General features: G+C 42.6%; 1 protein-coding gene across 1 annotated transcript in view; it reads left to right on the top strand.

The window, feature by feature from the left end:
* The window catches only part of peli1b (pellino E3 ubiquitin protein ligase 1b), a 37870-nt gene extending 13633 nt beyond the window's left edge, over window positions 1-24237 (top strand). Inside the window, exons 2-7 of the mRNA XM_034135950.1 lie at window positions 8747-9053; window positions 16104-16233; window positions 17259-17360; window positions 17933-18130; window positions 18745-18933; window positions 22806-24237. Of these exons, the coding sequence (XP_033991841.1) occupies window positions 8971-9053; window positions 16104-16233; window positions 17259-17360; window positions 17933-18130; window positions 18745-18933; window positions 22806-23375 (1272 nt within the window). The 5' untranslated portion in view covers window positions 8747-8970 and the 3' untranslated portion in view covers window positions 23376-24237. The remainder of the gene's footprint in view (window positions 1-8746; window positions 9054-16103; window positions 16234-17258; window positions 17361-17932; window positions 18131-18744; window positions 18934-22805) is intronic.
* Window positions 24238-26178: the final 1941 nt, after the last annotated feature.

Raw genomic sequence — 26178 nt, forward strand, 5'->3', positions numbered from 1 at the left:
CGCTCTGGGAGGAGTCTATTACGTAATAATTGCATGTAGTATGTCTGTTAAACAAAGACTGGCAAAATCCTTTCTTCATGGTAACATATTGCAGTCCATGAACTCCAGATGCCAAAAACATGAACATGTTTCTAAAGCCCAGTGTTTGTAAGCATTATAAGTTAAGTTAGTTTGATCACTACTAACACAATTGGTCAGCAAATGATATGAATAAAGTTTGCTTTGGGTTTTAAAAACGATTCTGATTCCTGCATGTTCATGTCCTGCAATGCCATCTGTTCAAGTTCATCGATCAGACAAGTCTGAGCGAGGATCAGAGATAGAATGGAAGATCGGGCAGGATCTGGCGTCAGGTTTGCCCGCTCCCCCCTCCACCCCACAGATCAGATTCAGAGTCATCAGGCGTCTAATTCTGACAGTGTGCAAACCCAATCCCTCTCCCCTGACCTGGCCATGCAACTCTACACACCGGAGACCGGACCCTGGGCGTCTGGAAACGAACACACCCACATATGCACACACAAGTTAATTTCACTTGGATTACATATGAAATCCCCACTGATGTACACAAAACCTCCTACACTCAAACGGAAATAGTTAAAACACGCTTCCTTTGGCTTGTTATTGAGTGTTGTTAAGATGAAACTCTTTTAGACAAGCACCACTTACAGTACAAGGAAGAGGTTTATGGTCAGACCAAGCAATCTGCCACTGTAAAACCTCCTGCATGATGTGTTGCATAATGCTCCAGCTTGGTCAACATTTAGAAAAGCAATGAAAGACATTACAAGAATCTGTATAAGGACTTAGCTCATGCTCTTTCCTACTTTCAAGTCGCAAACAAATGACTGATGTTCAGGCTTTTTTATGACTTTGACTTAAAAGTAAACCTTTGACCAGATATTTCAGTTTGAATCACATTCCTATGAAATAATGTACCCATATGAGTTTAATTACTGAGCTCACACTTCATTTAGAGCAGGGGTGGGGAACCTCCGGCCTCCGGGCCGTATACGGACCGCGAGACCATTTGGTATGGCCCTCGAGGTCATTTATAAACACACGCAAAAAAAAAAAAAATTAAAGAAATCTAGACCGCAAAATAATTAAACAAGCGAGTGCCTGTTTTTCCTGGCCAAGGTCAGGGTCCTTGAACACAACACGAGCCTAACGTCATCATGTGGTATATGTCTCGTCTGACAGGGCTGTAGTTCTGACGGAGAGTACCAGAACGCCGCTCCGCTCCGGCACATCAGAAATGTCAGTACCCATAAGGAGCCGGACACATGCCGCAGTTTTTGCGTGGCTGTGTCTTAGTTGTAAGCCCATTGGCACTTATTGTAAGTCGCTTTGGATAAAAGCGTCAGCTAAATGCAATGTAATGTAATGTAATGTAATTGGCGATCTGTTCATCTGTCATACTGATCATACAGTCAATAACTTTGTTGTTATTAGCATCTGGTTAGCTAGCTATGCTAACGAATATAAGAAGCTTTTTCTACAAAAAAATTAGAGAATAAAGTAAACAGGTATAAAATACTATATGACAGTAAAAAAAAGTTGTTATTAATAAACAAGAATACAGTTTGAAAGGGGAGTGATTTGTAAAATATCCATAAAGAAAAATAAAATCTGCTTACAGTTCTGTTTCATATGGGTGTTGAGAGATGTATCCATAGATCTCCTAATGTTGCTCTCAAAGTGCACCAGATTGATGCTTTTAACTTCAACATTTAAAAAAAAAAATGGAAGGAAACTAAATACATTTGCACACATCTTGTGTCCATATATTTCGGTTTTGGTGGTCATGCCACAACCGTGCACGTGCATGCATGCGCGAGTCATGGTAAGATATCTGGATTAAGAGGTTGCTTTTTCTTTGCACAGCATGAAAGAAAGGCGAAATGAATGGGCTGTGATTTTAGTATTTTTAAGCAGAGGTCAATAATTTGTACGGCCCTCGGAGGATGTTGAAAAAATTGAAATGGCCCTTGAGAGGAAAAAGGTTCCCCACCCCTGATCTAGAGCTATAGACATCACATCAGTATCAGCTGTACTCTGGTGAAAAGGTAGCAACGGTCCCGTTTACTCCTATCATTGATCATTTTGAGCTGTGGAACACGTTGTCTTTGTTTGTGATTTGGCTGGAGACTTGCTGGCTAGTTGACTCTCCCAAGAAGCAGCTGTTGTTCATCACTGGAAACTGAAGTTTCTGATTTGAGACACTGACGTGGTTCTGCCTCAGTCTGTTATTTTTCCTATTGCTTTATATGATGATTAGAGCAATTGTAGGCTAATTGTAGAAGTTTAGGCCCACACTTTAAGTTAACGACGGAGCGTCTAACTGAGGTTGTTTTGTAGAAGCCTTTTTTTATGATGTTTGAATAACCAGCTCATCGAGGGCTTGACCTTCACCCCTCACCGATTAAAAGGTTTAAAAGGTGAAGTTCAAGGCTGTTAAGATCTAGAAAAAGTCTATTTACCACTGTACTGCTAGTCGCTTGGGTTAGACAGACTCTGCCACATTGTAAAATAAAAAGGGTTCTCATTAAAACTTTTATATTTTCACGTTAGGTCATATTTTTGGACACATCTTATTGGGTTGAAGCTTCACGCTTTTCCTATGAAAAGAAACATTTATCTTACATATAAAATAAAATCTATTTAAAGAAGTAGAAAGTACCTTTTAATTACCTTTGCAAATAGGAGAAGTGTGGGTTGGAGGTAAGACCCTGTTTTATAGATCTTTTTTAAAGATAAACGTAGTAATGCGTGGATATAGAGACCTGCTTAGATGTTCAGAAAAATGTGCCGTATAATGACTACAATGCATATTATCATTGTAGTTCAAATTGAATACCCATTTGTATTTCAGTGTATTGAATATTGTGTTAACGGAAATGTGCGGTGGAACTTTGGCTAAGTTTGCCCTTATGCTTCCCTGGAGATCTTTTCACTGCCACTCGATTGAGGGTCAGACTGAAGCAGCAATCACCTCCTTTCCTGGAGGCCAGGAGTTTAAGCACATGGATGAGCCTTTTCTCTTCCACTGCGCTGAATACTTAGACCACTCTCCGAACAGGACATGGGTTAAGTAGGTTGGAGTTCCTCCTGGAGTGGAAACTCGACAAAGAAAGCTTTAGAGGAAGATCAGTGGAGCATGCTGCCTCTCACCATGTCTTGTTTAATCTAGTTCACATTTAACCATCTCACCACCCACACAACTTTTCTTTAGTTGGAGGTGTCTTGCTGAGCTCTTTTCAGGTTCCTGTTAACGTATCATGAAACATCACTTTTTTCATTATTAAACAATTCCTGAAATGTATACATTTTTGCTAATTGATTAATTGACTGGTCTCTTAGCACTAAAATGAACAAGAATTGTAACTGATGGTGTATCTTCACCTCTGTCTTTTAATGAGACCTGCAGAACAGTGTTTAGGTAGGTAATGCTTTTTATCACTCCCTTCTTTATACTGTTGTACCATTAAAAGTATGCTACATTGGCTATTAGCAGTTCCTGTGTGCGATGTACCCATGGATGTACAGACAACTTGCACTGGATTACGTTGATAATGAAGAAAACTTAAACACATAACATTTTTCATGCAGTTGTAATTCATAGAATTGTTTTCCCAATGCACACACTGATTTGAGAGATGTATGTATCACGTCAGTGTGAAATGGGTCTTACATTTGATAAAGTTCTGTCCTAGATGATCTCATTGGTGGCATCTTGCTGGATGGTTTGAACGTTAGAGAACCTCTCTGTAGAGTAAGCTGTGAGCAGGAGACTGGAAAACGGCCTTTCTACTCCAGTGGTGCAAAATAGAGATAATAAGAAGGTAAATCCCCCCCATCTATCTGTGATTAAGGGATCCATCTACAATGGATTCAAAGATGAGAGACACTGAAGAGGAGGGAAAGATGAGACTTTCTGTTTTTGGAAAATAGTGTCTCTAAGCTTTTGAAGAAGACATTTGATTCTGCTTGGGAGACGCTCGCGAGGCGCTCACAGTGAACATGAAAGGTGAGAAACGCCTAAAAGCCTCAGAGTGTTTGAGGATGTGGTGAGAGCCAGTAATAATGGAGCGTTTTGGTGTGTGATGACCTTAATGATTAAGGGCTTTCACAAAGATCACAGCAGCCACAAGCAAGAAGATGAGCCGTATTTTTTCCTCTCTTAGGTTTCTCATTTTTACACACTTACACCCTAACTTACACCCGCACTAACACAACAACTGTCATCAGTCTGCATTGTGTTGATACTTGCCCGGCAGGCAGAATAACTGTTGCTCTTCTTTAGTCATCATAACAACACACAGAATACGTGAATATACAACCCACAGGTTAAAAACACTTTGTTGAGACAGCTATGACAAAATCAAATCCGACAAAAACCAAAGCAAGATAGATATGCTTAGAATAAGCGATGTGTTGTTGTGGCACTAGAAGACAGATAAAGAAGCAGATATACTATTAGTTTTTGATATATCCTTTTATATGATGTCCAGTTTGTTTTATCTTCCGATGTGCTTCATATTAAATAGCTCAGATAGTCATCCTCCCTGAGTGGATGCCAGGCATCTGTTATTATTTATTGATCCGATGACCCGCTTCACCAGGAGGGTATCATTTCCACTTTCCAGTAATGAAGATGGCACACTGTGTTGGAGGTCTTGGTTTTCTCTCTTCTGCCCTGACCTGGTGCCTGATGTACTCTTTCTTCTTTCTTTGGCCCTGTTTGCTACAGTTGTAAAATGTCACATGTTCTGCAGCTTCCTAAATGTGACTTGCACTGCTGTTCTTTATCTCTATGTTAGTAAACTGGATATCTCTGGGTTAGACCGTTAGTTGGATATAACAACAAAGTAGAATAAGTCATTAGGCTCCGGGAATTAGTCATTTTCACAGTTTTGGACCAAAACAATATTATACAAAATAGTAATTAGGAAGACAAAAAAAACCTGTATGCACTTATCTCATTTAGCAGATTCTTCTTATTTATTTTTGAAAGTTATGAACAATTTAAATGTCTGTCGTTAAAGCCATTTTTGCAGACAGGGTCATGGGGATACAAAAACTGGGAAATCTTTGTGCATATTATTAGCACACATTAGTGTTTTGATATGTAGGCGTCTGGTATGGGAAGTTGTGTCACATGAGCCAAAAGATTAAGTCGGTCTGGTTATGAATCCAGACCTACCTTAAATTGGCCATGCAGTAGACTTAGACGATTAGTTAAAACCAGTTCCCTCTTTGAGTTCCTTTTTGTCCATGACCCTGTGAGAGTGTCTTCTGACCCATTTGTGGGTTCCTAACAGCCGAGCAACACTGGTTCTTGTTTAGTTGCTTGTTTCCATAGAGCCATGCCTTGTGATCCTGTAAGTGTGTCACCCTTTGACTTACCAAAGCATCACACCCCTTTGAACTCTTCATGAATGCAGGACTCAAATCCTGCAGAGAACTCTGTTAACTTTGGGTGTGACCTGGTTAGTTGATAAAAGATCCTTTGCATGACAAGTGCGCTAAATAGGAAAGTTTGACACGTCGCACTGCGGGGTGGCTGGCGATAAAGATCAGTGCAGCTGTTGCCCTGTTTCCGTGTGAACATGAAGACGAATGTGTGTGTGCCTGCTCCTGTACATTTGTTTGTCATGTGTTGTGCTCCGTTGGCAGCCAGTGGGAATGGCAGGTGTCATCCACGACTCCTTGCAGTGAGGTTTTACGAGGTCTTTTGAACGTGTGAGGTTGCTGTTTTGCTGTCAGCAGCATGCTGTTACAATCCCTGACCCCGGCCTGCAAAGTCAGCCTCACTGAGATCCAGATCTATTGTTGTAGGACTGTGTGTGTCGGTAGCTAAGCAGCAGTTGGCATGCAGCCACACCGAGCTCTGTGTCATGCAGAGTTACAGAGGCCAGGAAGCTTAGTCAAACACTTAAAAGGATACACACGCCCATAACACAATTTGAAGCAAATTCCTCAGACGGTTTAATGATCAATCATTTGAAACACAAAACGCATGTTTCCCTTCAATGAAAGCCTCATTAAACCAATTGACATGGGTTGTTTCTCAAGTGAAAATAAGTATAGGTTGAAATACAAGATTGTAAATCTGTCACTCAAGTGTTTTCCTGCCTAGCTATAGAATTAAACAGACATCATTCATCATTACTTTGATGGAAATCCCAGTCTGTGATGTTAAAGTGTAATGTTCACTATACTTTTGGTAGAGAGTATTGGCCCTGTTGCAGAGAGGCAGGGTTCACGGACTTGAAGCCACACCTGGTTCTGGAGAGGCTGCTGCTGTTTTTGTTGAGTTCTTGATAACAGTAGAGTTGCAATAGATTGATAATCCAGCAGTCTGGACTCTGATGTGTTCAATAACAGGACACTCTCACTCAGATCTATTTTTCTTTAGTCTTCAGTGTCTGGATCCATAGGTACAAATCAATTCCTGGCAGGTCACCCAACAGCTCCCTGGACGCTACTGACGACGCTGCACATGTGAGCGTACAGAGAGGATTTACATGTTGAGTGTTTTAGTATGCACTGACAATGCTGCATGTGTGTGTGTGTGTGTGTGTGTGTGTGTGTGGGATTAACCTCTCGTGTCAGGGGAGCAGGTGGGGCTGAGGCTTACGTCCAGTTTTGCAGTTTGTACACACCCGTCTTCACCTCCCCCTTCTTCCTGATCACTTTTCCAGATCCTCCATTTTGCTTTATGGCTGCAATCTAGTCTGTGCAATTTATTGAAATGTATTTGAAATCGCAATATATATTGTTGCTATACTTGCATTGCAGGAATCAAAATACGTGTTCAAGGCTTAATATGCATTAAAATAAATAAAGTATTTTGTAGTAATCTGCAGAGATATCCCAGCATACAAATCGTGATCTACAGACATAAGAAAACACATTTGTTTTGTACAGATCATCTTAAAAAAATCCACCCCAATATCTTGAATCATATTGCCAATTGCGATATCAGTCAAAAGACTCACAACTAATTATTTTTTCCAAATGGTGCAGCCCTTCCCCCATCCAGTATCAAACACCCCTCCTCCACTTCTACCTCAGAGAAAGCTCAAAAGATTCACAACCATTTTTACCATCTGATCGGAAACGTTAAATATGTTGAACCTTGGTGTCTTTTCTGTCTATGTGTGATGAAGCTGACTCCTGTGGGTAGATACACTAAGAGCTATTCTTAACACAATCAACACTTAAGGTGAAAGATGTCAGGATGCCATTTATAAATAAAAGTGTTACTTTCTTCAAGTGTGAGGCAGTGAAGCAGCTCGTGTGATTATAAGGATGTACGAGCTGGTACTTTTCCAGGTAATAGAAATCTAAATGTGTGTTAAGTAATGCTGAGTAATGCTTAAATATTTACGTGGAAGGCCTCTATGATTTTCTCCCTCTCCATCTAATGAGACTGTTTCGGCCTTCCTGCTCTTAAGAGTTTGGGATTGAAGCCCAAACACTTTACTTCTCATGCGTTATTCATGTGTGGCTTTAAATCCTCTTAGCAGAAAGGCACTCTGGGAATTGTAGGAGGAATATCGTCCCTCACATGAGACATGTTCGTGAGGATGTTAATGTTGCTGTTCTGCTCTTTCTTGTGAGCCATATCGTAGCATATTAATCAGATTTATTTTGGTAAGCGGTAGAAACAGTAGCACATACAGAAAAAAGCCCATGAGTTTAACTTAATGCCATGAAGTCCTTAGCTTGTTGAAACAGGAAGTGCAGCCTTCTTTTCTCACACATGCTTTCTGTCTCTACTTCTTGTTGCAATTTCCTGTGAATTTAGAAAGCTATGTGCGTGTTTTTGAATCATTCTCTGAAGTCAGCATTACAGACACCCACCTCACGCAGCTTGAAGAATAACCCACATGTCCTCCTGACCTCAGTCGTGTCCCTGATGCTTTGAAAAATTGCAAACAAATCTTTGTTGGTGTGGGGGGTGTATTTTGCATTTGTACCTACTGAGCCGTAAGCAATTTGAAGCAAATCTAAATGAAGGCTTTGTATGGCTCAAATGGATAATTTAGTTTGTCCTTGTTATTTTGTCTTATGTACCCTTTTACTGTGCTCTTGTCGCAACAAACTCCACATTGACCCGGGGAAGAGGTCAACAGATTTATGTCTACTGTCTTCTTTACATTTGTCAGTGAGAAGCTTTATTTGGAAGGTGTAGTGCATTATGATCCCATCACTTCACGTACAAACATAATTAGTAAAGAGTATGGAGTACACAAGTAGTTGCATCCTTGGGTCTATCATGTGTAACAGATCTGAACATTTCTAGGCTTTAAAGACTATGAGATGGCATTTTAGATGAGCTTTTCCCCTGACTATACAGTATATACAAAACATTTTAGCTGGAGCCCCCTGCCTTGGCATCCCTGCTGAACTAGCTTATTGATATGCATACGGTGCCCTTTTCTTCATGCAGACCTGATACTCTTTGAATATTGCCTACATCAAAACGTGTACAGCTAGGACTACAAATGCAGAATGTACACACAGACATCTAGGGTTGAGAGGGTTAAAATAGCCCCAAAAGCTTGCACGATTTTTGTTGTCATGAGAAACTGCGAACACTATCAAACACACATCAACTGAAATACATGTCTTTCTGAAAATCCTGAAATTGTTTTCCATCTTGCTTCTTCACTTAGAGACACTTGTCTATATCTGATCAAATGTTTATATTGATTGTCTTTTTGTCCCTCTGCAGGACGAGCGGTGCTGCGAGCGACGGACACATGAAGCATGAGAGGGTGGAGCTGAGGCTCAGCTGACCCTTTCCCTTCCTTCTCCTCCTCTCCCCCCCGTGCTCCATTCGATCAGCACCTCTCCCCCCCACCCTTCCCCTCCTTTTCCCCTTCCTGAGTCCCTCACCCTGTTGGATCTCACCTCTCATCTCGCCTCCCCTCCTCCTCCTCCAATCAGCCAAGCCCAATGTACTCCCCGGAGCAGGAAAACATCTCCACCACCTCCTCCACCAAAGTGCCAGTGAAGTATGGAGAGCTCATTGTGCTGGGGTAAGCAACAAGACATAATTGCACATAATCATATTTACATCCAGAACACACCTGGGAATTTATCTTGACTTATTATCATACAATTTTGTTCTTAAGAATACGTCATCTGTGTGTATTGGCCCTGATGGTCTGTATTGGACATTGTAAGGTCTATGGATGATCTATGTGTTGATTGCAGGTTATGTTATTTATCTCAGTCCCATCAGTGTTTCAATCAATCTCTGCACATTGAGCTGGACATGGTACCTACTACCTACCCATGGATACTTTCTGGTTTAAGATATTGTGTTGTGTATACTAAAGACAGTTACTTTTGAAAAAACCATACTGTATACACCTCCCGGCAATACATTTTTATCCTCTTAAAGGTGGGGTAGGTAAGTTTGAGAAACCGGCTCGAGATACACTTTTTGTTATATTCCATGGAATGCTCTTAACATCCCGATAGCAATGAATATCTTAAGTGCTTTGACAAAAAATCCATAAAAAAAAGTTCATCTGTGGAAGCCGTAGTACTGTAAAAAGCACGACCAATCATTTGAGCCGGCCCGGCTAAAATAACTGGATGGCCTACCTGCCTGTCAGCCTTCCATCTGTGCACAAACTTATCTCGTGCCCTCATTGGTCATGTGTGCGTTCGTGTGTGTTGGAGGAGGGGCTCTGTAAGGAAGTGGCAGATTTTCTCCGGTTGTGTATTTTCAAATTCTAGCGCACTCGAGCTGGTTTCTCCGAAATTACCTACCCCACCTTTAATCTACCTATAGAAATCTTGAATCACAGACTCAAGACACCATATTGTCAAAGAAGGGATCCTACATAAAAGCATAGCAATGTCCCAAACACGACTGCATGTAATCGACTAAAAAGTGTTATAATAATGTAATATAGGCTTCTTAAAATGTTTTATGTGTGCATGATTTATGTATTTTGCAGGCTTGTGTGAGACCTCAAGCATAATCACGATGCATTAAGGTCATAAACATTACATTTAAATATAAATGTGTTTTCTTTAGGACACAGTAAAGCCGTAATTACAGCGGTGCAGATGCTGAAGACTAATTACAGAAATCATAGTTTGAGAACAATGGAAATTGTGTTGGCTAAGAAGCAATTGTTCTGCTAAAGATCCCTGAGGGAATATATAGGAAGGATTTAGATGTTCTTTGATTTGTCAATGAACTCGGTGACATCTTCCAAAAAGCTCAAAGACCTCTGAGAAGTTAGTCACAATATGTAAACAAATACAGTGCTCTAGGACAGTGGTTCTCAACTGGTCAGGCCTCGGGACCCACTTTTTACTTTGTCAATAAATCGCGACCCAACATTTTGAACCACTCAAATCTATTCAACAAAAAATCGTGCTGTAATATATACGCTTTTCAGCATACAATATTAATTAAAGTGAAGTACAGTGCATATATCCCTTATATCCCTTCACAGAACTAAAGTATGCTTTTAAAAATATCATATTTCATTGTGTTAGTTTGTATCTGAAGTTGTACCCATGGATGTATAAAGAATAGTTCTACCGCAAAGTTATTCTCCGTGGGGACTTCCGGCAACAATCTTGATTCTGATTGGCCAGAAGACTCGAAAAAACATCAGCAAAGATGTTTTATTGAGTAGATGATCACTACGTGACAGAAGTTTTCAGAACCGTTTATGGTCTCCGGTACTTCCAGTCCAACGCCTACTGCATGCACAGCGTTGAAATAAAAGTTTGACTTTTTTCCCCAAAAACAAAAAATTAAAATTGTTGTCTTCACTCACACATCCGCGACCCACATAAACAATTGTGATATTTGTGTCCAGTGGCACAGGGTCATGCCCTCGGTGACCTCACAGATAGGATTGATGAAGGATTGGATTGTTGGAGATTAAACACGTTTCTTGGAACAACACTATCTCTTCCTTCAGAGATTTGTTTTGACTCAAGTCCACATACTCAGCTGTAGGAAAAACCTCTCACCCCACCCTGCATTAGTAAGACATATAGCTGCACACACACACACACACACACACACACACACACACACACACACACACACACACACACACACACACACACACACACACACACACACACACACACACACACACACACACACACACATACCATGTATAAATCACTTCAGGGGACATTACATTGACTTACATGCATTTCCTGGAGACTTATCCTAACCTTAACCATAACCAACACATGCCTTACCCTAACCCTTAACCTTACCCTAACCCTAACCAAGTCTTCATCCTAAAATTAATGATTCCCCTCATGGGGACCTCCATTAGGTCCCCATAAGGGAGGCGAGTCCCCACACTTGACAGTGTAAGCAGATTTAGGTCCCAACAAGTATAGTAATGCTAGGACACACACACACACACACACACACACACACACACACACACACACACACACACACACACACACACACACACACACACACACACACACACACTCTCTCCAATAACAACGGACAGTGAAGGACTTCCTTTATCTGTCTGTCTCCTGTGTATTCCCCAAAGGGCTATTCCACTCCACTCCCCTTCCCAGCCCACTCCACAGAGGAATGTAGATGTCGGAAAGACTCCTTACACTCATACACAACACACACACTTTCTTATGCACGTACAACACACACACACACACACACACACACATTTGCCCTGTCTCACACAGTTGGTTTCACAGCTGACTCACCGTTTGTTGTTCTGGGTTGTGCTGGAGCGACACTGTGGAAATGTTCCCTGGTGGAAAAAGGCAGCGAGCAGTAAACGCTGCCCCATGCCTTTACAAGGGAGAACCCCTGTTTTCCGCTTTGCTCTACTTTTTCCACTCCTAGTTTATAAATTCAAGGTCAGGTCACACTTTTTAAAAGATCAGTTGGGCTGATTTCTGCTGGAGTCACACTGCTGCCAAGTAAAGTGAGAACTAAAATATGCTTTATGTGTGTGGCCTCAGTGTGAGGTAAGCCCCTAACCCACATTACATCAGTGTAAATTGAGAATTAAAATGAAACCATTGGGAGTAAAATACTACAGAAACATACATCATGAGTGAAAGGTAAAGAGTCGTGTCACAGGTTTGATGACCATGTGCATTTAGGCTGACACTGTGATCATTGACTCACCCTGAGTGGATATGGATAATAGGACCTGGCTAACCCTTGAATTGCAAAGAGCTAAACCACTGTTGTAGAGTCCAAACAAAAACAGTTCCCATAATACTGGATATGTTAGTAACACCTCTTTTCATTTTGGCATTGAAATCTGTTTTCTTTGTAGTAATTGTGTTTGCTTGGCCGGTTTTGATTGACTTAATGAAGGACACTTGTGCTACATTTTTTTGTTTTCATAACTGCATGGAGCTCCACCCTTCTGGTTCTCCAGCAGGCCAAAACAAGTGCCTGGATTTAATTGTGTGTGACTCCCGTGTGACCAAGAACAGGCTTGCAAAGGCAAATCCTAACAGAGAACCCCATCAACACGTAGAGCAGTATTGTGTCTGGCCTCCTCGCTAACCCCAGTTCAACATCACCATGTTTGAAGCCCAGTGATGCTAGCAGCCTAATCCGGAGGAATGCTGCGTTTCTCTGGGGACGGTCTGTTTACAGGCGGGGGGACTCAACATCCATGTGGCTTTTTAAACAACCGTGATGTCACTGGATACACTGCAGTCCTTTCAAATCCATCTCTGTCTGTCTGTATATGCGCGGAGCCTTTTTTCAAGAGGTGCCGTGTCCAATGCTCCAGCCTCACCCTGTTGCTTTTGTTGAATCTCAGTTATTTTCGAAAATGTTATACATTCACATATGGAGCATGCTCATTGAAATACATATTATCATCCTATTGAATCGCTTTCACAGACAGACAGACAGACAGACAGACAGACAGACAGACAGACAGACAGACACACACACACACACACACACAGACACACAGGCGACGTGTATGGTTGGTCACTTATAGTGTCATGACAGTGGTGATTAATGTAGCATTAGCCCATGCTCACAGCTTTTTTTCCTCATAAAGTTGAAGCGTAACTAACTGCATTTATGGGTAAAGTCCAAATCGAAAGGTAATCTGTCCACGTCAGCCTTTCATGGGAGTATTTATGTTTCCATTGTACGACATGGCTCCTCATTAGTGACGCTTCACAAACGAGATAACGGCATACACTCTGACGTTAAAAGCCAAACACTAATTTATCCCTGTCTACACGGAAACACCGCAAACAGAGTTTCTGGAAATCTTTTGGAAAAGATCAGTTTTCAGTCAAATGAAATGCTGACTGATTTGTGGATAAAAAAGGCCAACAAAAAGCTACCTTTACAGAAATACCTGTGTAGGTGTGGACGAGGCCTCGGTCTAATACCCTCTGTAATGGTAACCTGTAAACACAGAGGTGCTCAGCCATAGCCAGTAATTACTCATAGCCTGTCTTTATGTTTTTATAGGTTTACTTTATAAGTGGTGTCTTGTTGCTGCACACTGAGCTTTAGTTTACTAGTGTTTGGAGGCAACACACACACACACACACACACACACACACACACACACACACACACACACACACACACACACACACACACACACACACACACACACACACGCTTGTTGTTGGAATTGATGAATGCAGTACACACACACTGACTTTTCCTAACTCTGGTCCTTCCTGACTCATTATAGGAACAAACTGTAAATGCACACACACATTAAACGTTGGCCATTGTTGTGAGCATATTTGGATACATGTATGTGCACTTATAGTTAAATGCTACCCATGGGAATCTTTGTTTAAACTGCCAGCAAAATAGTTGGGCTTTCTCCAGCAGACTGCCCTGCCCTCTCTCCGGATACGGGCTGAACTTCGCCATGGTTACACTCCTGCCATGGTTACTGTTCCCAAACGTTGCTGTGGCTGTGTTCTCTCACCATGGTTACTCATAAACCCTCCGAGCGGCGTTTGATCCCAACAGATCTGCTCTCAGAAACATTTCGCTGCAGGCTGGGCGTCCTCAATGCAAAGGGTGGTTTCACTCCAAGATTCTGATTGGTCAAAGACACGCTCCAGCTGTGCTGCAGGAGTTCTTTTTTTTTACGTTAACTTCTTTAAATGATCCTTTGCAGACATTACACATGTGTCTGCAGTCCTGTTTTAAGACGTTGAACCTTTTACGTCTGAATGAGCTTACCTGCGACTATGACTTTTTACTGCTTTTGACTGCTTTTTTTCTTTTAAATAGTCTTTTTTCTGGCCATTTTGCTTTGTATTAAGGATAAAGAATTGACAGATTTGAATAACGAGAGAGGGGATGATATGCAGAAATTCCATTTTGTTATGAAAAATAACAAACATTAGCTAAATACAGAAAAGCCTGTAGGAAGCATATTTCAGTCCATCACTTCTGTGGCTTCTTGATGTCATAACAATGTTAAAGTAGTGAGCCGTGTGTATGCATATGGTAATGTTTATAAAGAGGTGGTTCCAGGGCCGTTTCTAGCTGTTTGGGGGCCCTATGCAAGATGCTGTTTGGGGTCCCTAGTTTTTTAACTACAATTGGGGGATTCCGAGGCCTTTAAGATGACCTGTGGAGATGCATCAATCTGTTACACTTTAAGAGGAAAACAGGCTAATTTCACAAAAACCAAGCAATTGAAACTTACAAAAAATTATATTAAAAAGGTAAACAATAAGGCTTCTCTACGTCAATAAATGCAAGAGATGCAGCCTTTTCTCAACAATATATAATTTATATTTTTCATCTTCCTCACTCATTGGGTGACAGCCCAACGATGATTTGGACTTTATTGATCACCAAAAACACAAGCCACAGCTTTGCTATCATTGCAGTTTAGTTGTGTTGTATTTTTTAAATATAATGCTTCACCGAACACAGGAGGGGGCTTGGCTGTCTACATTAAATACATCTAACTTTAATTCTCCCCAAATATATTGAGGCTGAACCTGAACTTTCAGCTTGGGGGCCCCCTAGTGGCCGCGGGGGCCCTATGCATCCGCACAGTCCGCCTATAGGAAGAAACGGCCCTGGGTGGTTCTGTTAGGAATATCCCTAGGCTCTGTTAATGGCTTAACTTAAACATGTGTTTGCAATAAGGAATACAACCTTGTGTAACCTGGGTGTGCTCACTCATGTGTTTCATATACACAGACTCATACCTGGAAAGGACAGCAAGAGTGTTTAAACCATTAGCTGCCTTAGAACATGTGCACTTTATTTCTCCATAGAGGGTTATTTATTTGATTTATATACGTTTCCCTTGTTTTGCTTTTGTTAATCCCTTAATATTGTTGTAAACAACCTTCTAATAAGTTGAATAAGCTATCTTTATTTGCGTGTGAACACGACCTTCTTGGCCTTTTCTGCTGGAATGAATCAGCTGCAGACAGGTCATTTTAAATCAGAAAAACACTTAAAGGTAGCTAGAGATGACAAATGTTTTCTCACAGACACAAACGGCACAGTCACGGTGCTCTTGGAGTCACAGAGGCTCCTTTCTGTTGGAGGGAACGCCTCTGTTTATCCTCCTCAGCCATGCATCGGGATAAATGAGTCTCTTTGTGTGTTTATTTTCTCAGTCTTTCTGGGGTTATTTTTGGAGGGCTTTGTTCTTTATGGAGACACGATGTACTTTTGTTTAAAAGAAACGGCTTGTATTAAAAGTATAGGCTGCAGTGAGTGTGTGTAGGTGTGTGTTTACTAAATGTGTGTGTACGTGTACAGTATATATGTGTGCATATGGTCTTTGAGGCTTGGAGGGAGTGCACTAAAAGACCTCAAGTATTTTCCACTATCACAGTTTTTCCAATGTATTATACGACTGCTCAGACTATAATGCCCTATTGTGTGTGTGTGTGTGTGTGTGTGTGTGTGTGTGTGTGTGTGTGTGTGTGTGTGTGTGTGTGTGTGTGTGTGTGTGTGTGTGTGTGTGTGTGTGTGTGTGTGTGTGTGTGTGTGTGTGTGTGTGTGTGTGTGTGTGTGTGTGTGTGTGTGTGTGTGTGTGTGTGTGTGTGTGTGTGTGTGTTTGCAGGTACAATGGCTCTCTGCCTAACGGGGACCGGGGCCGACGTAAGAGCCGCTTTGCACTTGGTAAGAGACCGAAGGCAAACGGGGTGAAACCCAGCACAATTCACATCGCCTGCTCTCCACAGGCAGCCAAGGTGATCACACACACACACACACACACACACACACACACACACACACACACACACACACACACACACACACACACACACACACACACACACACACACACACACACTTTTGTGTTCATAAAACATGTAAAAAACATATAGAGTGATAAAGAAAATACATGCATTAGTTAGAAAACAGCATTCCTTTCTCCTATAAAAAAAAAAACATCATCTTTGCAGGCGTAAGATTTTATTTGTGTGACAACATCAAATAAAACACACCCAGTTCAGTGAGTTTGGCCTGGGCTGCCGGACCAAAGGCTTTATTGAAATTCTGTTTGTTTATTGTCTGTGATATTAAAGCACCACACATACACATACACACACACACACACACACACACACACACACACACACACACACACACACACACACACACACACACACACCATCAATGAAAAGGAAAGGGGTTTAACAAAACTTCACTGAGTTGGCAGAAAAGGGAGAAAGAGCAGGTACAAAAGTCTGTGGAAGTTTAAAAGGTATTCGAACAATGTTTTTTACACAGCGTTTAACTATCGCACGCTGAGGGTTTATAAGGGAAACCAAAGTGAACGGTCCAGTGGAAGGTAACTGAGCGTTTTTCTAGCAAAAGCCTGGGAAGCACATGTCCGTATTTCCATCGTCAGTTATAGGGCCGCCCAGAAATCTGGTAAATAGTCCGGCCGTTGGACACACACTTACCATTTCTCACACACACAGTCGATGAGTCTTGAGAAGTGATTGTCCTCATTTGTCCTTTGGGTGGTCCTTACTAATTTTAAAGATGTTGAGGCTATGTTAGTGACTGTGTAACTGAACTTTCCCCCCACCCCACCCTTCCTACCTGTGTCTATTGTTCTCTGCTAGGATCAGGGACCAGACGTTTCGTCATAAAGCATAATCAAGTTTAATCCTTGTCTACATTAAGGGTTTGCTTTGAGAGCATTTAAAAGGTCTTAACATGTGTCTCTTAATCTTCTCTGTATTCCTTCATTTTGTCCCATCAGGCCATAAGCAACAAAGACCAGCACAGCATCTCTTACACTCTCTCTCGAGTCCAGACGGTGGTGGTGGAGTACACACACGACAGCAATACAGACATGTACCAGGTAACAAGCCTCAGCTCCTACAACCAGTTACAATCCATAAGTAAAGGACGGATTTGCATCAACAATTGACACAGATATGACGCATTTATATATTTTAGATCCAGTGTGACTCCCTTCTATCCAGCCTGAGAATCATCATGTATTTAATGGAGACATGTTTATTTACAGAATCTGAATTTTCTTGTACCGTTACAAATGTATGTGCATAAGTTATAAGTTATACACTTATTGTAAGTCGCTTTGGATAAAAGCGTCAGCTAAATGCAATGTAATGTAATGTAATGTAATAAGTGTGAAGTAGTTTTTTGTAGTAGTAATTGTCATATTCATGGGTACATGGCAAACTTCTAATAGCTAATACTTAAAACGTACTGCATACTTTTAACGGCCAATGTAACCAAATCTAACTGAGTGACTTCCTGTACACTTTCCCCAAAATTCCTGAATTGTGGGAACTGTGGTTTACAACCTTAGCAGGGCTTGTGGGGTAGAATAGACAGAGTGTGTCAGGCAGTTGTAGATAATAACCTCAACATTTTGAAACGTACACCATCTCAACCTCCCCTCTGCAGATTGGTCGATCCACAGAGAGTCCGATAGACTTCGTAGTGACGGACACGGTGGCGGGCAGTCAGAGTAACGCAGACACGCAGTCGGTCCAGAGCACCATCTCCCGCTTCGCCTGCCGCATCATGTGCCAGCGCACGCCGCCTTACACCGCACGCATCTACGCCGCCGGCTTCGACTCCTCAAAGAACATTTTCCTCGGGGTGAGCTGCGTTTCTTCTACTGTTTCAGACACTTTTACGGAACTGCTCTTGTTGAGGTGTTTGGTTGCAAGTGCTGGGACAGTTGGCTCAAAATAAATGAGGGAATATGAATGACATAAACATCAACATGTGTCCCCTCTGTGGAAAGAGATTCTGAAAGTTTCAGGAAAAAAGATTCTCTCACTTTCTGTCCTGATCCATTTATATAAAAACCTGTCTGAAAATGAGCTGATCAGATTTTGGCCACTTTATGATGTCATCACGATTTTTTGTCTTGTGTAACCATTAGCCAATCAGCAACCAAGGTAACCCCCCTCCCCACCTTATCACCTGAATCTCCTCCTAGAGCACCATTGAGTTCTTTGTAACCAAATATCTCTCAGAGGGGCGTGGGGAGGGGCTCCTTATTTTCATCTAAAGTAACAGACAGAGAATCAGCACTTTTGAAACGGGGCTGAAACAGAGGGGATTATGGGATGCTGCAATGATCTGTTTGGTATTTCAGCCAATCAGAGACAGGCTCTGTATATATCTGAGACCTATAATATATGAATGAAAAACAGTATAATAGGGGACCTTTAACAATAACCCTCCTATATATTTGCCCCCCTCAGGAGAAGGCCGCTAAATGGAAGACGCCTGATGCTCAAATGGACGGCCTCACGACAAACGGCGTGCTGGTGATGCACCCCCGAAACGGCTTCACCCAGGACTCCAAACCCGGCGTCTGGAGGGAGATCTCGGTCTGCGGAAACGTCTTCACGCTGCGGGAGACTCGCTCAGCACAGCAGCGGGGGAAAATTGTGAGAAGATGCAAAACATGTAGCGCCACATTCACTCAGCACTGAAATTCAACTGCTTCCACAGTCGGGGGGTTTTCACGGAGCATTCTGAGATCAGCATTTATAAAGGATTGCTGCTTTTGGAAAGGACTTGCACTTGTAGGTTCTCTTAATAATGATTTACACAAAAGAGGCGGGACAGAAGCTGATAGGCCACAATTAGTGATTTAATTTTCCACTTGAGGGCGGCGAAAACAACTTTTGTACTCCACATGAGCATTTATCTCACACTCTGGTAGCAGCTCTGTCTCTGGCTGGTTGGGGGGGTTCAGTCAGCTTAACACCACCGCGAGGTTATCGGGATGCCGTCCCCATGGCAACAGGTTGGTCTGTCAGCGCTGTGTGTAACAGGACCGTGTAAGGGGATCCTCCAACTGACGTCAGCGCCTCTCAGCCAATCAAAACACACACACTTTGTCAGCGTGGCCACCTGTGGCGTTGGTCTGATTGCTCTCTGTTTGTTGTTGGTGTGTTTGATTTCTCTACCTCTCCTCACTCACAACCAACACATCGTCAACCACAGCGCAGTCAGCAGTTCTCACATGAATCCCCCGTCTCTTTATCTGGGGTCCCAGCTGTTCTCAAGCCTCTGCAGCGCCACATTAACAGCTCTGTTATCGGCTCCTGCCCTTTACCATCCACACAGCTCACTGTGCATTATCCAGCACTACAGGAAGCACTCGTTAATTCACAGCTGATTCACAATTCAGATAGTCGGCTGTGGGAAAGCACCGAGTTTGATTATGTTCGGTGACAGAACATGATGGGCTATAATTGTCATGCTGAATGCACACAGGAGAGGAGTTCATTAAGTCTTTAATCATGCAGGGCGATGGTAGGGCTCTCCTGCGCTGTGCTGAATAAATTCTATCATTACATTTATTTGACATTTTAAATACCAATGCGAGTGTTTTTCGGATTTGCTTTTTTTCATTCGTTTAAGCCTGGCACTTCTGCACAGTTGCAGATAAAGACAGGCCACTATTACCTATTCATATCAGTAATAGACTCTTTGTATAAATAGATTCCAGTGGTTGTGTGATCGAAACATTTCCAATAACTTCAGAGTGTTGAAATTGCAAAACGAAAGATGTTATTAATTCCAACATTCACAAATGGTTTATTTAACTAAATGATCTGCTTTTATCTATATTTGTTGGCGTTCCTGTCAGAAACAACATTTGTACTGCAGTAAAAAATGTCAGTTGGGGTTTAACAACGTACAGGCATTTTAGAGAAACCCCTTTCAGCTCTGTAATGTAGAGTATTTGCCCCCCCCCCCCCCTCCCCTCACAGCTCTCTAAATGGGATAACTGCCCTGCATTAGTGAAGGTGAACAGCTGAAGGACTTTCTGATTGAATGAGGGTGGAAAAAAGTCGTCTCAGCAAGTTTGCCAAAAGCTATCTGTGCTAATGTGTGTGTGTGTGTGTGTGTGTGTTTTTGTGTGGTGTGTGTGTGTGTGTGTGTGATTGTGTGTGTGTGTGGTGTGTGTGTGTGTGTGTGTGTGTGTGTGTGTGTGTGTGTGTGTGTTGTGTGTGTGTGTGTGTGTGTGTGTGTGTGTGTGTGTGTGTGTGTGTGTGTGTGTGTGTGTGTGTGTGTGTGTATTGGTACCTAAAGTGTTCAGTCGAATGAATTTACGATTTCAAAATCAATGGTTTGTACTCGGACCTGTCCTTAGATTGTTTGTATTTTTAAGCTCCATTTTTATATAAATGAAGTGAAGATAAATAATGTGCGGCAGGTTGGTTTCAGTTTGTGGACAGCTGCTCGCCCTTCTGCAGTCGGACACAAGGTTGAAGCCAGTTTATATAGGAATGCCTTACAGTGCAGTACACACACACACACACACACACACACACACACACACACACACACACACACACACACCCACACACACACACACACAGTGAGCCTGCTGTGGAGGCCGATGCGAAGTATAATAAATCAGGAACGTGTCTGAACCCCTGCTGTTTTTGTGTTGATAAATGATTAAATTCTGTCTAATTAAATCATAACTGGGTCCAGGGTGAGAGTGTAAATGTTAACATGGATCGAATCTACCAGCGACGCTAACATCATTAAAATGTGAGTGTTAAAACTTCACTGATCAGACAAACAGTTGCTCTTGTTTTCGTAGACGTGTCGGTGGGTTGATGATTAGAGAACAGGGTGCCCGCGGGGTCTTTAAAAGTATTAAAAGTTGATAAATTAATCTAGCGAAAATGAAGGCTATTAAAAAGTATTAAAGGGCATTTTCCAAGGTATTACATTTTGTAGCTTGTTTTCAATAAGTATATAAATTGTCCAAAGAGGTTGTATTCTACAGTCTGCCTAAATGTAATCATTGCGTAGGTGTGTAGTGTGATTCTGTGTAGTTTATTTATGGCATCCCGTTGGATTTGACGTCATCTGAACAGGACATCGCACGCTCACTGCTTGATAGCGCGCGAAGGCCCGTTTACGCTGGTTGTTAAACAACATCGTTATGGGGAAATGCAAGTTTGCGTCCAAATGGTTGGAAGATAAGGAGGAAGGACAATCAATACTGTATATAGTCAATGTGAGGTAAAGTGTGTCGCCAATGCAACCGGTTAAAACTCAAAGTGGCGATGAGGTCTTCAAATGTATGGAAAGGGTCTTAAAAAAGGTCTTAAAAGGTCTTACATCTGACTTCAGGATTCCTGCATATACCCTGGAGAAGCATGTGACCATAAGTTTCTCGATCGAAATGAACTAAATGTGATAAATGTAACAGTGTTCCTCAAACGTTTACGCATTTTGGTTAAGTAGCTTTGTGGGCCATAGGAGTGTTTTCTTCTGGGCCGATATTAATGTGTGTCACTGCATCAGTGTGTCACATGAAGAGCACACATCAGCAAACCTTCCAGCCACAAATGAAGGTTAAAAGCTGTCAGCAGGAGCGTTGTGTGTTGTGCTGCGCCCTCAGAAATGTGTTGGACACACAGAGTGACCTCAGCACCAGCGATCTCACCAAAATGCCCAGGAGCTGCCCCCCCCCCCTCCTCCACTCTGTCTCCATCCTTTCATTCCCCCCCCCCCCCTCCTGTTATGTAAACATGGATTTGTTTCCCTTTGTGTCTGATCTGTGCTTCATCATATTTGTAGTTTAATAACATTTCCAGTGGCTGTCCCCCCCACCCATGTCGTTATTCTTCAGTTTTCTCCTGTCATGTCATGTTGCCTCCAGCTGTGGCCCCGCCTCTTCTCTAAATCTCACAGCTGTCTGAGGGAGAAATACCTGCGTTACACTGCCACCTACTGTGTTCAGACAAATACTGCAATATATAAATCCATATATTCTCTAAACTGCTTATATGAGTATCAATGGGGGCTGGAGCCTCTCCCAGCATGCAATGGCTGAGAGGTGTGATGGGATACACACCAACCCCCAGCAAGTGCGCCGGACGTTGAAGCAAATGTTCATAGTGGCCAAACGGCAGTACTGCAACGTCTGTGTCAGTCCGTGATGTCATTGGGCCCAAACATACTTTTTCCCATTGATTGACATTGGGATAGAGACGTCTGTAAATCGGCGGATAATTTTTCGTAACTAAATAAAGTACCCAGCCTGAACAACTGTATAGCCCTAAGTTAAGTCATTAGGGTCTAAAAGCACTACATTTTCACTCTCCATTCATCTAACTGAGCCGAGAGCGGGATATCGGAGGTATCCAGTTCTCTTTATACATCCGTGAAGATGGTACTATGAATGTGTTTTTTTTTTTACTTTTCATACCCCAAAATAAAAAATATTCCGCTTACATGTTTGTCTGTTTCTCTCGCTTACCTGTGTACCATATTTGTGCTGCAGATAGAGACGGAGAGTCAGGAGTTGGTGGACGGCTCCCTCATCGACCTCTGCGGCGCCACCCTGCTCTGGCGCACGGCCGAGGGCCTGGCGCGCACCCCCACCCTCAAACACCTGGAGGCGCTGCGGCAGGAGATCAACGCGGCGCGCCCGCAGTGTCCCGTGGGCTTCAACACACTCGCCTTCCCCTCCATGCGGCGCAAGGACACGCCGGACGAGAAGCAGCCCTGGGTGTACCTGCAGTGCGGCCACGTGCACGGATTCCACAACTGGGGGAACCACCGCGAGGAGAGGGAGGGCCGGCAGAGGGAGTGCCCCATGTGCCGCGCCAAAGGGCCGTACGTGCCGCTGTGGCTGGGCTGCGAGGCGGGCTTCTACGTGGACGCCGCCCCCCCCACACACGCCTTTAACCCCTGCGGCCATGTCTGCTCGGATAAGACGGCGGCCTTCTGGAGCCAGATCCCACTGCCGCACGGCACACACACCTTCCACGCCGCCTGTCCCTTCTGCGCCCAGCAGCTGAGCGGGGAGCAGGGCTTCGTCAGACTGATCTTCCAGGGGCCCCTCGACTAGCGGCCCCTCGACTGGCTGCCCTGCATCCTTCGGGTGAGGTGGAGGGGGGAGTTTTTCTGTTAAAGACCCTGCAAAGGAAACGGGGAGCGACACAGATTTCGTTTCCCTCTACGATACAAACTTTTTTCTGGACCTTTTGTCTCTTTCTCATTTTTAAGTGACCTTTGTATTGCTTTTACATGAATGACAACAAAGATTTCTATATTTTCATGTGAAACCAGAGACACAAAAACCAAACAGAGAACACTGCTGGGTAAACGTTTTGTTTGTTTCTCGGAAAGAACTTCCAACGACAGTATTTTTCTAAATGACGAACACACCGTTGTGCAAGCTCACGGTTTTTATTCACGTTTATTGTTGCAATATGCATCTGTGTACATCTCTTAAAGCTAATTTAAACAAAGACGTTTATTTATGGCCCAGTTTTATCTGTCAGATATGCCTAACTTCAAAACTATTTAGCATTTTAATTTTAAATACAGTTTATTGTTAGTCAGATGTAAAGTTTAGATGTGTTCTGAGGGTCTGTCTGTCCTCAGATCTGTTTGTCGTATTTATACACCCCGTCCTCTGGCGTGCTCTCACCTGTTTACCCTTCAGCTTCAACTTCTCGCCTTTTCCCATTCAAAGCAATAGATCTGGAAACCTCCCAAAGCATTATGGGAAACTGAGTCTTCTTGGTGTCTGGGTAACTCTCAGGCACCCTCAATGGAGCGCTCCCGCCCTTTAAAGTCCGACTGACACTTTTATATGTGCGTGATCTTTTCTGATCAGAGAATAGCCATGATACCGCAGCTATGTAGCTAACACACACACACACACACACACACACACACACACACACACACACACACACACACACACACACACACACACACACACACACACACACACACACTCTGTATCTCTCACACACACACACACCCCCAAACACACACGCACACACTCTGTATCTCTCACACACACACACCCCCCCACACACACACTATGTATCTCTCACACACACACACACACACACACTGTATCACACACACACACACACACACACACACACACACACACACACACACACACACACACACACACACACACTTACCAGACCTAGTCAAAAAGTCTTTATTGTATTAAAAGTGGAAAGGAACTTGCACACAGCCATTATTTGTACAAAAGTAACAAAACAGATGTTATAAAATACAACAACAAGTGCTGTTTGTTCCTAACTCTGCTTGTCTGATGTTTGGGGCTCAACTGAACAATCACAGAAGAAGTGATGAACCATTGTTTTGCCATTTTACAGTATTCTGATCAGTATTACTCTTGGCATCGAGCTGAGATATGGAAAGCGATATTTATGCTCTTATAACATTTAACACCTTACAACATCCTGACTGTTTTAAAGTACAAACTAGAACTATGTAAATGAGATTAACCTGATGCTGTTAGAGGCTAATAATGATGTGTTTTAGTATGAAAGTCTCACATTTACTGCATGAATTTTAGTCATGATTTGTGAGATTGTGGGTTATTTCAATGAGCTTCTCTCTCTCTCCTGAATTGTAACAGTGCAGGGAGTCCCATCATCTGAAGGGAAATGTACGCTGTTTGACTCAGGGTGGATGCAAACACACATGCATGGCTTCAAGCTACACAATACACTCTATACAGATGTGTGTGTGTGTGTGTGTGAGTGATACAGTGTGTGTGTGTGTGTGTGTGTGTGTGTGTGTGTGTGTGTGTGTGTGATACAGTGTGTGTGTGTGTGAGTGATACTGTGTGTGTGTGTGTGTGTGTGTGTGATACAGTGTGTGTGTGTGATACAGTGTGTGTGATACAGTGTGTGTGTGTGTGTGTGTGTGTGTGTGTGTGTGTGTGTGTGTGTGTGTGTGTGTGTGTGTGAGAGAGATACAGTGTGTGAGTGTGTGAGAGATACAATGTGTGTGTGTGTGTGTGTGTGTGTGTGTGTGTGTGTGTGAGTGAGTGAGTGATACAGTGTGTGTGTGTGTGTGTGATACAGTGTGTGTGTGTGTGTGTGTGAGAGAGATACAGTGTGTGAGTGTGTGAGAGATACAATGTGTGTGTGTGTGTGTGTGTGAGATACAGTGTGTGAGTGTGTGAGAGATACAATGTGTGTGTGTGTGTGTCTGTGTGAGATACAGTGTGTGAGTGTGTGAGAGATACAATGTGTGTGTGTGTGTGTCTGTGTGAGATACAGTGTGTGAGTGTGTGAGAGATACAATGTGTGTGTGTGTGTGTGTGTGTGTGTGTGTGTGTGAGATACAATGTGTGTGTGTTCGTGCATGCGTGTGTACCATCAAGGCTTCACATTAGTGTGTGCTTTCCAAACAGTGTGTTGAAGTTCTCCCAGCTCCACAACATGAGTACAAACTATCAGCTTCCTTATTTATTTAATTTATGAACTGTGACGAGACGTTTATTTCTCATAGCGGCTAAACAGCGGTTCATTTCACCGGCTGTATTGACTCGTGGTGCCCGACAGATCAACTTGTGATACATGGTGAATCTTGTTTTAAACTGTGTAGACCACAAATAATACCCTGCAGTTTAATTTATTATGAATTATGTGAGAAAGCCAAACCACAGGAAGAAACTCTCGTCTGTTGTCTGCTAAATGTTAAAGAGTTTATTCTACGTCAACAAATCATTTTTATGTCAAAATCATAACTTAATAAAGAGCAGTAAATCACAAGAGCTGTGATTTTATTCAAACTTGATGAAAGACAGACAGTTTATGTCGCCGTCTCAATCCTAGAGCCCCCACTGGCTCGTGATTTTAAATATAGTT

Source organism: Trematomus bernacchii, unplaced genomic scaffold (genome assembly GCF_902827165.1).
Source record: "Trematomus bernacchii unplaced genomic scaffold, fTreBer1.1, whole genome shotgun sequence".
Taxonomy (NCBI): domain Eukaryota; kingdom Metazoa; phylum Chordata; class Actinopteri; order Perciformes; family Nototheniidae; genus Trematomus; species Trematomus bernacchii.